Source organism: Taudactylus pleione, unplaced genomic scaffold (genome assembly GCF_031769625.1).
Source record: "Taudactylus pleione unplaced genomic scaffold, aTauple2 ptg000295l, whole genome shotgun sequence".
NCBI classification, from domain to species: domain Eukaryota; kingdom Metazoa; phylum Chordata; class Amphibia; order Anura; family Myobatrachidae; genus Taudactylus; species Taudactylus pleione.
Window position 1 is genome coordinate 245372 of NW_028284697.1, and position 16504 is coordinate 261875.

Consider the following 16504-nt stretch of genomic DNA (forward strand, 5'->3'; position numbering starts at 1 on the left):
ACCTCCTGGCTGTACACTGGATTTTATTTATATTGATGCTATCTGTGCCAGTTCCTAGCGCTTCCCACCAGGGGGCAGTACAGCGACGGTCACCTGGTAATGAGGAGATCTGTCCTGACAGCAGGTTGGGTATAAAGCTAAAACCTGGACCTGAGACAATAATATGTATAGACAGACCTGCCGACTCTCATGGAAATGCCGGGACACTCCAGCATTTCGGGAGAGTCTCTTGGTTACGGTAAAAGTGGACAACTCTCCCGCAACCTCCCGACCACCACCACTTCATAGGTGAAGTGGGTGGGGCAATGGCATGATGATGCAGTTTGTGGTGCCCCACCACCATCTCACCCACCTGGACCTCCCTCTCTTCGTGGAGATCCCGGACAGGGACTTGCCAGAGTCAAAAAGTACGAACTGTAGTGAACATCTGTAGAAACAGCGAGATCAGATGTCATTGTGTATAATCAGTGAGATCGGATGTCATTGTGTATAATCAGTGAGATCGGATGTCATTGTGTATAATCAGTGAGATCGGATGTCATTGTGTATAATCAGTGAGATCGGATTTCTGTGACCTGTATAGAAGCACATGACCTACAGCCCTGTTCTTCTATATGGTCCCAGAACTCCTTGGTAGCTTGTAATATCCATATCATTTATAGTAGGTTGAGTGTTATTTCCAGGGACGCAACTAGAGTTGTGTGAATGGTGCCATCACCCAGGGCGAAAGGCCAAAGGGGTGGCACCATTGCCCATCCCATTGGCACCTGTATTTGGCTTTCAGCCTGGAAAGTCACCCGATAGCCAACCCACACCCTTAGTGTGCCTGGCATTCAGCATCTGGGTCACAGTCCTCTCTTCCATCCGTGACGTCACATATTCAGGCGTGAGAGGAGCCGCCCCAGAGCACAGTAATGCTGGCATACAATCGGGAAGCCGGCTTCCCGACTGCTGTATCTCGGCGTGGGATAAATGACCGCCGTCTATTTCTAAACGCCTGTCATTTTCCCCTATGCCGGGAGACCGGCGCCCGGCATCCCGAACGAAAGGACAGCCGCCGGGGGGGGAGGGTTAGGTTTAGGGCACCCGGGGGGGACTTAGTGTTAGGCTAGGGGGAGGGAGGGTTAGGGTTAGGCACCCCCGGGGGGGACTTAGGTTTAGGCACCCCCGGGGGGACTTAGGTTTAGGCACCCCCGGGGGGACTTAGGTTTAGGCACCCCCCCGGGGGACTTAGGTTTAGGCACCCCCCCGGGGGACTTAGGTTTAAGCAGTGGGGAATGGGGGGTTAGGGTTAGGCACATAGAGGGGGAGTTAGGTTTAGGCACTTGGGGGCGGAGGTTAGGGCTAGGCACCCTAAAGGAGGGATAGGGATAGGGGGTTAGGTTAGTTTATATTATACTTACCTTAGGGACGAACGGGATTTCCAGCGCTGTCGGGCTTCCGCTGCCGGGCTCTGCTGTTTTGTCGGGCTGCCGCTGCCGGGAATCGAACTCCCGGACATGCCGCAGCCGGGATTTCATACCGATTCCGTAGTACTTTGCAATGGTACTGGTTATTCTTCTATTCTTTTTTTTGTTTGTTTTAAATGTCTTGTGGAACGAACAATTAAATTTTGAATAAAATAGTTGGATATGGGAGCAGTGTTTTCTCTATGTGTGAGGCCGATACATCCCTGTGTGGCCTTCTGCCTTTCTTCTATACTGTTATACATATTTGTTTGGCGGTCAGGAGGGTCTGTGTTTTCATCATGAGGTAGTGTGTGCAGTCAGTACATCTGGGAAATGGTGGTAGTATTTGCTTACTGAAAATAAAACAAGTGTCTCGTTTGTGGATGATTGTAAAACCTGCGTGCTTGGATTCTGGTGCTGATAATAGAAATAGCGCGGATGCTATGGGATTTATTTACTAAAGTGCGGGTTTTTAGAAATGGAGATGTTGCCCAAAGCAACCAATCACATTCTACTTAACATTTAACTAGCACCTTCTAGAAGATAATAGCTAGAATCCGATTGGTTGCTATGGGCAACGGGTGTGGATCATAAGGTCTACAGTAAAAAGGTAGACACCACAAGTTAGACAGGCGATAGGTCGACAGGGACACAAGGTCGTCAGGGTCAATAGGTCGACACATTAAAGGTCGACATGTAAGAAGGTCAACAAGCACAAATTGTCGACATAGACAAAATGGTCGACACGTGGTGTGGGTTTTTTTTTTCTAGCCCTAATCTTCACCCTAACCCTCACAAACAGAAAACAAACGTATGAAATGTTTTTTTTTTGTGCCGACCATGTGTGTCGGCATTTTTGACCATTTGTACCTGTCGACCTTCTTACATGTCGACCTTTAGCGTGTCGACCTATTGCCTGTCTAACTTGTGGGGCCAAATGTAATAGGGTGAGAGTTTAGAAAATGTGACAGTTTTCTCACACTTTTTAAACAAGGCCAATGTGATAGAGTCCAAGAACAAAGCAACAGAGCAAACTCGCAGGTTTTTCTGCCTAAAAAAACTCTCACGGTATAAACTCTCATCCAGATGTTTTCCCATTTTGAAGATAAAACTAATTTTCTATTACATTTGGCCCGTGGTGTCTACCTAAACATTGTCTACCTTTTTATTGTAGATCTAAAGCAAAAACCTGCACTTTAGTAAACATAGGCCCTGATTCAGAGCCGCTCGTAAGCGGCCACTCGTTCGTTCTGACCGATGTTCGCACATCTGCGCATGCGTACGGATTTTAATACGCATGCGCGAACCAGTCAGTGCGGCCGAAAATCGTTTGTTCGCTATATAGCGAATGCCTGCTATTTTGAGTGACAGAAGGAGGCGTATGTGGGTGGTAACAGGGGAAGGGGCTTGAAAACGGGGGTGTGGAATTCGAACGCAGGCGTGCTTAAAGGTCAAAATGGGCGTTTTTAAGGGAGTGCATAATTAATACAGCAGCGTCATTGACCACGCCACTTGGTTTTTTTTTACTCAGAACTGCTCGCAAAAAAAACAGCCACAAGAATAGCGAGCAGTTCATACGCTGTTCGATGTACTCAATTAATCTAATAAATAGCGGACATGACGTATGGTGCGAGCGGCAAGGGGGCGTATTTTTCAAAATTACAACCGCAAGTTTTGCTCGCTCGTTCAGACTTAGAGGCGTGAACAGACCGCAATTAGCGAACGGTTCATTTGAATAGCCACCCCTTGTTTTAGAACGAACGACCGCAAATAGCGAGCGGCTCTGAATGAGGGCCATAGCCCTATGTACGGTATCACAGGGCCTGATTCAGCAAGGAACGCAGAGGAGAGCACGCACGGTCCGATGTTACTCGATGTTACCGATTAATTCGCTATGTTGCCCAAGAATACGGATTTTTTATAAGGGGAAGTGGGTGTCCTTATGGTAAGCTGTGATCGCAATGCGAATGCAAACATTTGCATTTCTCCGCTAATATTAGCAAATGCAGTGCGTGCGTTCTAGCAGAATAGCGATCCTTGCTGAATCAGGCCCACAGTCCCATGTATCCGTTACAAAATAATGGCTGGGTTGGGAGATAAAGGTCTGTTCAGAAACCCCCGTTTGTCGGTGAGATAGAGAATGCTCGTTTAAACCGTTGTAAACAAATAAGCTGCACCCATCAAAATATCTACATACCCCGGCCGTGTGTGATATCTTCAGCGTGAATGGTCGGTACGGTGCATAACATCTGATTACGAGGTGTAGTAATATGTGTTGAATATATTCAAAGACACCGACGTAAAATAGTTTTTGTGGACGGTAATTTGTCTGACTTGCTATAATGTTATAGAACATGTTAATGTGATCCTCAATGATATAATTGTTACTTTTTATTTTTGCAATAAAAATCTGCAATATAATAATCACATAAATATTCTCGCACATCTATTAGACAATGCAATCATGACCTGTGTGACCCAACGGCCTACACAGGACCTATAGGAGACTGTATATGTTGGTGTGACAGGTTATTCGACCGGGTTCAAGACCCTGGTAATAATCTGGGATATTCTGGGGTCTCTCCCAGGATGGCTGCACTATCAATGGGGAGACACAAGTACTCTATATACTGTATACTGTAACTAGTGAACCTCAATGGTCAATTGGAGGCGCTAGATAATGTCACAGTGATTTAACAATATGATGACCCTTAGTGATGGCCATCGACCATTAATGGTTAACAACCCATGATCCAATGGTTCTCCACCATCAATGGCTACCTGTCAGCAATGTTTTTTCTTTTTTGTACCTGATGCAGGAGGTAGGTAGCTTAGCTCAGCCCCATCCCTGTGTTCATAAGCCACGATTCCGAACCTGATTAGGCCACAGCTCACCGTGCTTTCCAGCACGGATGGCCATCGATAGGTCGCTGTCGATGGTTTCATGATTTTTGATGTTTATCACTGATGCCACCATTGATGGTCATCATCAATCGTGACCCACCGATGGCCATCCCTAACAACCTTGTTCTAGAGGTCTGAGTGCCCCTGGGAAAGTAAGGGACTGCATCCCCCTGTGTCTCTCTAGGCCCCCCATGTCACCTCTGTCTCTCCAGGCTCCCCTGTGACTCTCCAGTCCGCTGTGTCACTCCAGGCCCCCCTGTGTCACTTCAGGTCCCCGCATGTCACCCCTCTGTGTCTATCCAGGCACCCCAATGTCACCCCTCTGTGACTCTCCAGGCTCCCCTATGTCTCTACTCTAAAGTCCCCCTTGTGTCACTCCAGGCCCCCCCTACCTGGGTCTCTCCGGCACCAGGAGACTTGCCCACTCTTCCACCACCCAATTTTCGGGAGCATCCCAGCCATACCAGGAGAGTAGGTAAGTGTGTACAAGTCTAACGACCTACATAGTAACTGACCTGGAAGTGACAGCTATGTGACCTGGAAGTGATAGCTATGTGACCTGGAAGTGATAGCTATGTGACCTGGAAGTGATAGCTATGTGACCTGGAAGTGATAGCTTTGATCATCCATTAAATCTCATACAATGGGAATATATAATAGATAACTGAACAGATATTTTTGGTATGAATGAGAGTAGTGACTTTTCTGCTTTTGTTTGACAGGCAGCGACAGTGGATCCGGTAACCTCTTATTTTGCCCAGCTCACACCCAAGAAACGCTGAAGTTATTCTGCGAGACTTGCGACATCATGATGTGTCGCCATTGTCTGGTCCTGGAACACAAAGACCACCGGTAGGAATATTGTACCTCTACTGGGGGGGCATCTACTGAGTGCAGGGGCACCAGGGGGAGGGTGGAGTGGGCACTAAATACACAGAGCCTGGCTTGACTAGGGGACACAAGCCAAACATTAGGGAGGAGCAACCCCACAGAGAACTGTGGGCCTGATTCAGAGCCGCTCGCAAAAAGCGAGCGCTCGCTCTGAATCAGGGCGGACGCTTGTTTTTAAAGTTGCGGCCTCCTGGCCGCTCGCATAGCTGTGGGTGACCGCCCACAGCTTATGCGAGCGGCCAGGTGATGGTCGCGATGGTCAAGACCATCGCGACCATCGGGCTTGCGACGAGACCCTTACGGTAGGGTCTCGTGGACGCAAGCCCCAGTGGACTTAGCAGGAAGTCCACCTACTGACATCACGAGTGATGTCAGTGGGGCCGCCCACAAACGGCAGGTGTTCCTGCAGGAACGCCTCCGTTTGCCCAGTCACCCCCCCCCCCCCGCCTACAAAACGGGGTGAGCTGTCTATCAACATTGACAGCCGCCCCGTTTGTTTTGCGAGCAGCAGAGCGAGTGCTTTTTGCGTTCGCTCCGGGGCTCGCGCGTGTGCACTGGCCCACCATCGACCGACTTGTGAGCGCTATGCGCTTGCGAGCGGGTCTGAATCAGGCCCTGTAAGTAGAGCAGGCATGTCTGTAACAATGTGAATGCCATCCGGGCCATGAAATGTTGCAGCATCTCTGCCTAAATGTCTTGTACCAGGGGAGCCAAGTAGAGACTGAGATGGGGGAGGGGGCTAGGGTAGAAAGTACTTGGGCACAGGCACTCCCCCACAGAAAGTACCTGGGCACAGTCACCTCACTGGTCACAGCTCCTCCCCTTCTCAGTATAGGCCCCGCCCTCTAAATTTTCAGCCCCAGTCCGTTGTGGTCCTTATTCCGGTCCTGATCATAGCGGGCCTGACCTACCCGCCAAACTTAGTGGTTCATGGACCCTTATTCCCTCTAAATATGGCTAAATTCATATTTTTATTTTTTTTAAAAGAACAATTAATTAGCAAATTCTATTTAACAAGTTCTATAGAACTTTTCCACTCATATGAATCCTTATTTTAGTTAGTATTTACCATCGGAACAAACCTACAGTATTTTTGTAAATATGGTGTAAATCTCCCCACATGTAACTCAATGTGCGTCCGACAGGTTCCGGCGCCTGGACGAAGCTCTGCAGCACCAGCGAGTTCTCCTGGAGAACGTCATCACGCAAGTGGAAGAAAAGAAAATCGGCATCCAAGGGGCCGGGAAGCAAATTGAGGACCGGTGAGAGCAGCACCCGGGTTATGTGAATGTGGCCCTGTGTGAGGGGAAGGCTGGTCACCTTGTTTAGTTAGAACTCCTTACGGCTTTTAGTGGCGTGATCCCGTGTTCCTGCATCGCCGGGAGAAACTGACGCTTTTCCTTTATATAGGCTCTTCGAAATAAAACACATGCACCGGAAGGTGGAAAACCAGATAAAGATGACGAAGATGGTGATTATTAACGAGCTGAACAAGAGGATGAATTCTCTTCTGGAGCAGCTGGAGGTAGGAGAACCAGAAGCCTCAGTAACCGGTCTCATTGTGCTGTGGGCCTCATTCAGACCCGCTCGCAAGCGGGTTGATGGTGGGGCATTGCGCATGCACGGCGTGCGCAATGCTCGTGCGTGAGCCTCGGAGCGAGTGAGAAATTCACTCGCTCCGGGGCTCGCTATAAACGGGGTGGCTGTCGATGTTGATCGACAGCTCGCCCTGTTTTGTAGGCGGGTCGGGGGGGGTGGCTGGCCACACGGAGGCGTTCCCGAAAGAACGCCTGCCATTTGGGGGCAGCCCTACTGACATCACTAGTGATGTCAGTAGTGAGCATCCTGCTCTATTAGAGCAGGAAGCTCACTGGGGCTTGCGGCAGACGAGACCCTACCACAAGGGTCTCGTCACAAACACCCGATGGTCGCGACCATCACCTGGCCTCTCGCAAAAGCTGTGGGTGGTTACCCACAGCTTAGAGAGCGGTCAGGAGGCCGGTATTTAAAAAAAAAGCGACCGCCCTGATTCAGAGCGAGCGCTCACTTTTTGCGAACGGCTCTGAATCAGGGCCTGTGATTCTGCCCAATGTTTAGCGGCGTTAGGGAAAAAAAAAATCTAGAATGAGGCCAAAATCCCAGGTACAGTATAGGTGCATATTTATTCATTATCGGGTCCTAGAAATGAATCATTGCCGGGATGGGGGTTCTGAAAGGAGCCGTCCCTGTGATGTGTTATATAAGTGATCGCTAATGCCATCCCTTCACTTCTCCTTCAGAAGCCATTCTGTGCATGTGCGGTCTTGCGGAGCCATTCTGCACATGTGCGGTCTTGCGGAGCCATTCTGCACATGTGCGGTCTTGCGGAGCCATTGTGCGCATGTGTGGTCTTGCGGAGCCATTCTGCGCATGTGCGATCTTGCGGAGCCATTCTGCACATGTGCGGTCTTGCGGAGCCATTCTGCACATGTGCGGTCTTGCGGAGCCATTGTGCGCATGTGTGGTCTTGTGGAGCCATTCTGCACATGTGCGGTCTTGTGGAGCCATTCTGGACATGTGCGGTCTTGCGGAGCCATTCCGGACATGTGCTAGTGATGAGTTTCGGAGCTTGGTATGTTTGGCAAAAAAGTAGTCCCCATAGAAACCTATTGAGACTGCTTGCAAGCAAAACCTGGGAATCTTGTACATACATTCAGGGATAAAACCATGGACTGAGAGGGGATGGGTATGGGATGCTGGCACTCAGAATCCAGGCGGTCAGACACCCAATGCCGGCATACTGTCAGGGTTAGCATTAGCATACCGCCGGCACCTGCCGGTTAGTATATTAATCCTCCCTCCCCGCACCCTACACCTACCCCCCCTCCCCGCAGCCTAAACCTAATCCCCCCTAATTGTTAACGATTCCCCTCAGATCGTGCATTGTGTACGCACTACCAAACGATCAGGCGATATGGATACATTATATAGTTGACGATCTACCCACTAAACGATGCATGATATATAGTTTGGTCGTTTGTTAGATTGCACAGTGTGTATGCACTACATCGTTTGCAAGTTCTCTAGTGTGTACCTAGCTTCACAGGGCTGCATGTGACAGGGGCAGTGACATGATGTGAGGAGGGGAATGGAGGCAACAGGAAGCCACATACTGATAGTTATATAGTGGGAGGAGCAGGGTCCCCAGCAGCACAGAGTATATCAGGAGATGAGTGATGTGTCAGTGAGGACAGGGCTGCCTGTGACAGGGGCAGTGATATGATGTGAGGAGGGGAATGGAGGCAGCAGGAAGCCACAGACTGAGAGTTATATAGTGGAAGGAGCAGGATCCCCCAGCAGCACAGAGTATATCAGGAGATGAGTGATGTGTCAGTGAGGACAGGGCTGCATGTGACAGGGGCAGTGACATGATGTGAGGAGGGGAATGGAGGCAGCAGGAAGCCACATACTGAGAATTATACAGTGGGAGGAGCCCAGCAGCACAGAGTATATCAGGAGATGAGTGATGTCAGTGAGGACAGGGCTGCATGTGACAGGGGCAGTGAGATGATGTGAGGAGGGGAATGGAGGCAGCAGGATGTCACAGACTGAGAGTTATATAGTGAAAGGAGCAGGGTCCCCAGCAGCACAGAGTAAATCAGGAGATGAGAGATGTGTTAGTGAGGACAGGGCTGCATGTGACAGGGGCAGTGACATGATGTGAGGAGGGGAATGGAGGCAGCATGAAGTCACAGGCTGATAGTTATATAGTAGAAGGTGCAGGGTCCCCAGCAGCACAGAGTATATCAGGAGTGATTTGTTAGTAAGGACAGTTCGGTTTATGATCCTCCGTATGCCGCCGCCACACAAATACTTTTTCTCATTGTCACTACAGAAAATCACTAGTGAGAAGCAGCAGAAGTTTGAGCAGCAGCTGCAGTCTGTGCTGGTGCTTAACAGGCAGCTGGAGCATGTGCAGAACTTTATCAACTGGGCGATGTACAGCAAGAACAGTGTCCCGTTCCTGTTCAGCAAGGAGCTGGTATGTACTAGGCACCCCAGTCTGGGCCATAAGCATTGTAAGAAATCATGTTATTCAAAACTCACTAATGGCTGCTAATGTCACTGGTCTGTCACTGGTCTGTCACTGGTCTCTCTGTCTCTCTCTCTCGGCACAAATTGCCTGATACAGCGCCTTTGTGGAATGCTCGCTCTCTGTCCATGCGCTTGGTTTAATAGTCATCATCATCATCACCAGTCCATCCTTGGCCCAAGTGCGGGGCCTCATTCCCATTAAACTGTTTTGTTTGTTTAGAAGATATTTCGCTTCAGCGTTACCTCTTCCCTACAGATTGTTTTCCAAATGCAGCGACTCCTGGAAACGAGCTGCGGCGGTGATTTTGGGCGCCCTGTGAAGATGAAATTCAGTTGGGAACCCTCTTTTTGGACAAAACAAATTTCAAATTTAGGTAAGAGATGAAAAAAAGCGAAATATTTGTAGCAAACTGGGAATGTTTATGAGGCGCACTCTATGCAGACGGCAGAGCGCCCTAGTTATGGACGGGGACAGCTCAAGCGTTATAACAGGTTGAAGATGTGTGTAGGGGGGGAATCATTCTGTATGTTTATATATTTTTGGATCTATTCACTTTACGATCCTTCTCAAGGCACCCTAAAACTCCAGGTTTTAAGGTTATCCGTTCTTGAGCACAGGTGGCTTAGGCCCTCATTCAGAGCCGTACGCTCTGAGCAGAGCGCACGCTCTGAATGAGGGCCGGGCTCCATTTTCATGGAGCGTCCTCCTGGACGCTCGTATAGCTGTGGGTCACCACCCACAGCCTATACGAGCGTGCATTGTGATGGCCGCGATGGTCGAGACCATCGCGACCATCGAAATTGCGAGCCGGAGCCTGCGGTTGAGGTTTTCAACCGCAAGCTCCGGAGTGATTTTGGCTCTATCAGAGCCAAAATCACTCCCACTGACATCACTAGTGATGTCAGTGGGCCGGCTTTTGACGGGAGGCGTTCCCTTGGGAACGCCCCCGTCAGGGAGGCACGCCCCCGGCACGCCCACCAAAGGGGGCGTGCTGTCAATCAACATTGACAGCACGCCCCCTTTGATCGGACACAACGAGCGAAGGACTTTCCTTCGCTCGTCGCGTCTGGCGCATGCGCACGACGGAGCTCCCTCCGTCGTGCGCATGCTCAGTCCATAACATCAACCCACTTGCGAGCGGACAGCCGCTCGTGAGTGGGTCTGAATCAGGCCCTTAATTAGTACCTCTGTGAATTTGATTTATCTATCTGTGCTCAAGCATGGATATGCTTAAAACATGGACTGTTAGGGTGCCTTGAGGACCAAGTTGGGTTCCACTGATTTAAAACGAAATGCTGATTCCATGAAGTACTCATTCATACTTGATGGTCCTGTCATGTAATTACCCCATATAGCTATATGATTTATAATCTTAGGGCCCGATTCAGACCCGCTCGCTAGGCTGCGTTTGCAATCTGCGCATGCGTATGCATGGCAGTGCGCGAACCAGTGCGAGCGATCGGGAAGCGATCACTTGCTGCGCATTGACAGACCGGTTGAATGAGTGACAGGAGAAGCCGTTTGTGGGTGGTGACAGTAGCTGGCCGCTAGAAATGGGGGAGTGGAGGTGCAAACGCAGGCGTGCCCGAGTGTCTTAACGCCGTTTCAGAGGCGTGCATAATTAAGAGGCAGCGTCATAGTACACGTCACCTGGTTGAAAATCACACTGAATCACTCGCAGTGCTTGCGGTAGGGTGTGGTCAGCCACAAGCGCTGCGATCGCTTCCGATGGTACTCAATGTCACCGATGGTTGCATACTCTTCCTGGAGATGACGTGCGCAAGTGGTCGTCTTAAGACAGGCTGGTGGGCGTCTGCATACACAATGCGATTGCACGCTACGACATAGGGGGCGTGCTAATGCCTTGCTATGTGATCGACCTGCCTTTGCCAGATTTGCTTACACTGGGTGCGTGCGAACGCATCTTGCGAGCGGGTCTGAATCGAGCCCTTAGTTCTATGAGGGGAAGCTCTGATTACAAAGGATCCGTGGACCTTGTTTTTTTCATGGTGCTCACCCCAATACCCAACAAATATTCTAAAACGATCATGACAGCTGTAAAGGGTGTCCCAGCTGGGAATTACAAAAAAACTCCCCACTACAATACGGGACTTAAAAATGATACTTGATGTATTGGTGCCACAGAGAAAATCACATATTGTTCAATTCTTTGTAAGTGACCTGTAATATGTTTAATAACTGTTGGCCTGGTTCAGCGATGGACTCAATGTCTCTGTGGCACCAATAAAGGGTGTCCCAGCTGGGAATTACAAAAAAACTCCCCACTACAATACGGGACTTAAAAATGATACTTGATGTATTGGTGCCACAGAGAAAATCACATATTGTTCAATTCTTTGTAAGTGACCTGTAATATGTTTAATAACTGTTGGCCTGGTTCAGCGATGGACTCAATGTCGATGTTGGAAGCACGTGGAATTATTTTTTTGCACATGCATCGCAGCCGCACTGCGCACGCGAGGCGATTGATTAGCGAGAGCGGACGCAGTGAGGGTGGCTACAAAATCGCAGGTGTGTCGCCACCATTTTCCGGGCGTGTCCCTAGTCAGCCACCGCAAATTTGTTCGCAGCTGGACTGGCCCTGGCATCTTTGTTGAGATGGGCATCCTGAAACACCACAGAGCTGCTCAGAAGTTCTAGGGTGCGACCGATGTTCCTAATGTTGCGGCTTTTTATTGCAAGCGGTGGATCTGAGACGCAAGACAGCGGCTGAGTCATTGTCATTATTTTTGCAAGTGTGCTGTGTCCGAAATCGCAGTAGCGCCACCTCTGAATCAGTAGCGCCACCTCTGAATCAGTAGCGCCACCTCTGAATCAGTAGCGCCACCTCTAAATCAGTAGAGCCACCTCTAAATCAGTAGCGCCACTTCTAAATCAGTAGCGCCACCTCTGAATCAGTAGCGCCACCTCTGAATCAGTAGCGCAACCTCTGAATCAGTGGAGCCACCTCTGAATCAGTAGCGCCACCTCTGAATCAGTAGCACCACCTCTGAATCAGTGGAACCACCTCTGAATCAGTAGCGCCACCTCTGAATCAGTGGAACCACCTCTGAATCAGTGGAACCACCTCTAAATCAGTAGCACCACCTCTGAATCAGTAGCGCAACCTCTGAATCAGTGGAACCACCTCTAAATCAGTAGCACCACCTCTGAATCAGTAGCGCAACCTCTGAATCAGTGGAACCACCTCTAAATCAGTAGCACCACCTCTGAATCAGTAGCGCCACCTCTGAAACAGTAGAGCCACCTCTAAATCAGTAGCGCCACCTCTAAATCAGTAGCGCCACCTATGAATCGGTAGCGCCACTTCTAAATCAGTAGCGCCACCTCTGAATCAGTAGCGCAACCTCTGAATCAGTGGAGCCACCTCTGAATCAGTGGAGCCACCTCTGAATCAGTGGAACCACCTCTGAATCAGTAGCGCCACCTCTGAATCAGTAGCGCCACCTCTGAATCAGTAGCGCCACCTCTGAATCAGTAGCGCCACCTCTGAATCAGTGGAACCACCTCTGAATCAGTGGAGCCACCTCTGAATCAGTGGAACCACCTCTGAATCAGTAGCGCCACCTCTGAATCGGTAGCGCCACCTCTAAATCGGTAGCGCCACCTATGAATCGGTAGCGCCACCTATGAATCGGTAGCGCCACCTATGAATCGGTAGCGCCACTTCTGAATCAGTAGCGCCACCTCTGAATCAGTAGCGCAACCTCTGAATCAGTGGAGCCACCTCTGAATCAGTAGCGCCACCTCTGAATCAGTAGCGCCACCTCTGAATCAGTAGCGCCACCTCTGAATCAGTGGAACCACCTCTAAATCAGTAGCACCACCTCTGAATCAGTAGCGCAACCTCTGAATCAGTGGAACCACCTCTAAATCAGTAGCACCACCTCTGAATCAGTAGCGCCACCTCTGAATCAGTAGAGCCACCTCTGAATCAGTAGCGCCACCTATGAATCGGTAGCGCCACCTATGAATCGGTAGCGCCACTTCTAAATCAGTAGCGCCACCTCTGAATCAGTAGCGCAACCTCTGAATCAGTGGAGCCACCTCTGAATCAGTGGAGCCACCTCTGAATCAGTGGAGCCACCTCTGAATCAGTAGCGCCACCTCTGAATCAGTAGCGCCACCTCTGAATCAGTAGCGCCACCTCTGAATCAGTAGCGCCATCTCTGAATCAGTAGCGCCACCTCTGAATCAGTGGAACCACCTCTGAATCAGTAGCGCCACCTCTGAATCAGTGGAACCACCTCTGAATCAGTAGCGCCACCTCTGAATCAGTGGAACCACCTCTGAATCAGTGGAACCACCTCTGAATCAGTAGAACCACCTCTGAATCAGTAGAACCACCTCTGAATCAGTAGCGCAACCTCTGAATCAGTGGAACCACCTCTGAATCAGTAGCGCAACCTCTGAATCAGTAGCGCCACCTCTGAATCAGTAGCGCCACCTCTGAATCAGTGGAACCACCTCTAAATCAGTAGAACCACCTCTGAATCAGTAGAACCACCTCTGAATCAGTAGCGCAACCTCTGAATCAGTGGAACCACCTCTGAATCAGTAGCGCAACCTCTGAATCAGTAGCGCCACCTCTAAATCAGGCTCTATGTTACCACCAACTTCTACATGTCCTTGTTTCTCTCCCCAGGTTGTATACTAACCGACATTGCCCAGTTGCCTGTCACCGATGTCCCCACCTATGCACCAATAGACGATGTACAGTCATCTTATTACCAAGGCCACCTTCCCCCAACTGCCCCGCTCCTGGCAACCATCACTAACTCCCAGAACTTTGTCCCCACCGTCCAGTGCCCCACACCGGTCTGCTGTACCCATTGCCACACGCTGCCATCCATTACGAAGAGCCAGCCGGCCAGCAGCACCGTGAGCCAAAACGTCAACTTCACCCATTCCACCACCATAAAGCAGCAAGCGGTGCAGCCCATACAGTACAGCTCCGGCAAGGAGCCAAAGTGCCCCGCGCCCCGACCTCTGAGGGTGATCCAGCCGTGGTTATCCAACCCGACACCCACAGAACATGAGAGCTCGTCTTACTGGTCAGAGAACCAGCAACCGCAGCCGCCGAGAGCTCCAGTCCAGCCAACTATACAAAGTGTTGCCCCAATATGCTCTGTGACGTCGCAGGACTTTAGCCCGGTACACTCAGCGATCCCACTGACTACAGCAACAGCCTTGCAGGCCCCGTCTGTGCAGATGCAACTGGGCCCCATGCACAGCGTGAGTCACATTCAGCAGCAACGGCACCAAAGCCAGATGCAGCCAACGCTGTGCCCGACTGACACCACCCAGGAACCGGCCATGCACCACAGTCTGGATTTAATTAACCAACAGTTTGAGCTGGAACAGATGCAGAAAGGACTTGAGCTTCTCCTGCAGAGTCAGCCCTCTAATGTTCAGCTGAGCCAGAGCAAGCAGCCGCAGCACGTCCAACAGACCATAGTCGGACAGATTAACTACATAGTGAGGCAGCCGGCTCCAATGCCGCTGCAAAACCAGGAGGAGGCACCACCGGTAAGTGTACATCTACAACGGGGTCCTCCGCCCAGCTGGCGCTGTCTGGGAGCAGCTGTTGTGTGTAGTACACATATATCTATTTTACTCTGCTCCTCATGCTGGCCTGTGAGAGAAATACTCTAGTAATGAAGCTGTGGTTATTTTCTAACCATATGCGACAGATGAAGAAACCTCTAGAGCAGGGGTGGGCAATTACTGCAGGTTGGGGGCCACTTAACAAGTTTTAGTAAATGTCTGGGGGCCACACAAGGAATTTGCCATCAGACTGGATCCACATGCCCCTTTTTTTGTTATAAAAGGGCACATGGAGCGACCTGATGTCATCAGACTGCTTCACATGCCCCTTTTATACCATGTACTCAAGCTCCCCCTTTATAATTTAAATATACCCATCAGAATCCAAACACACACATGCTTGGCTTTGCTACCGGAGTCCATGCAGAGAGGTAAATCCGCAAGAGTTAAAAGTGTTGACAAAACATCCTAGACCCTGTCATGGGAGCTGCACAGTGCCGTGCTGCAGGGAGCGGGCCACACAGGCTGTGGAGGGAAGGACGGAGGTGGCAGATTGGACTAAATGGCATGGCGGAACGTATTTCACCCACCTCTGCTCTAAAGCCATTCAGCAATGTTTACTATACACAACATCTACTCAACCATCCCAGAGCAGTGTGTTCATAATTAACTTATCTAGAATGTATAGCACACACTGCATGGAATGTATACAATATAAAGCATGGAAAGTACAGAATATAATGAGTACAATGCACAGCATGGAAAGTATAGAATATAATGAGTAGAATGTGTAGAATGCACAGCATGGAAAGTACAGAATATAATGAGTACAATGCACAGCATGGCAAGTATAGAATGTGTAGAATGCACAGCATGGAAAATATAGAATATAATGTGTAGAATGCACAGCATGGAAGGTATACAATCGGGAAACCGGCTGCCTTAATACCGGCAGCCGGCTTCCCGACTGTCATTTCCCGGCGAGGGTGAAATGCCGGGCGTCAAGATGTAGACGCCTGACATTTCCCCAACTCCGGGAGACCGGCGCCCGGCATCCAGATCGGAGGGATGCCTGGCGCCGCGAACGGACAGCCGCGGGGGGCGGGGGAGGGTTAGGTTTAGGGCACCCGGGGGGGGACCTAGGCTTAGGCAACCCCCCGGAGGGTTAGGGTTAGGCTAGGGGGAGGGTTAGGGTTAGGCAACCCCAGGGTGGATTTAGGGTTAGGCACCCCCCCGGGGGACTTAGGTTTAGGCAGCGGGGAAGGGAGGGTTAGGGTTAGGCACTTAGAGGGGGGATTAGGGTTAGGCACTTGAGGGGGAGGTTAGGGTTAGGCACCCCTAAGGAGGGTTAGGGGGTTATTTTAGGTTAGTATATACTTACCTTAGCGACGATCGGGATTTCCTCCTCTGTCGGGCTTCCGCTGCCGGGCTCTGCTCATCTGTCGGCCGGCCGTATTTCATACCGATTCCACATGGAAAGTATAAAATATAATGAGTACAATGCACAGCATGGAAAGTATAGAATATAATGAGTAGAATGTGTAGAGTACATGGCCTGGAAAGTATAGAAGATAATGAGTAAAATGTGTAGAATGCACAACATGGAAAGCAATGAATA

General features: G+C 50.1%; 1 protein-coding gene across 2 annotated transcripts in view; it reads left to right on the forward strand.

The window, feature by feature from the left end:
* Positions 1-16504, forward strand: part of TRIM66 (tripartite motif containing 66) — a 70653-nt gene that overhangs the window by 8278 nt on the left and 45871 nt on the right. For both annotated transcript variants that reach the window (XM_088482779.1, XM_088482780.1), the window contains exons 3-8: positions 5075-5204; positions 6389-6505; positions 6654-6768; positions 9118-9264; positions 9574-9691; positions 13985-14868. In XM_088482779.1, coding sequence (XP_088338905.1) covers positions 5075-5204; positions 6389-6505; positions 6654-6768; positions 9118-9264; positions 9574-9691; positions 13985-14868 — 1511 coding nt within the window. The remainder of the gene's footprint in view (positions 1-5074; positions 5205-6388; positions 6506-6653; positions 6769-9117; positions 9265-9573; positions 9692-13984; positions 14869-16504) is intronic.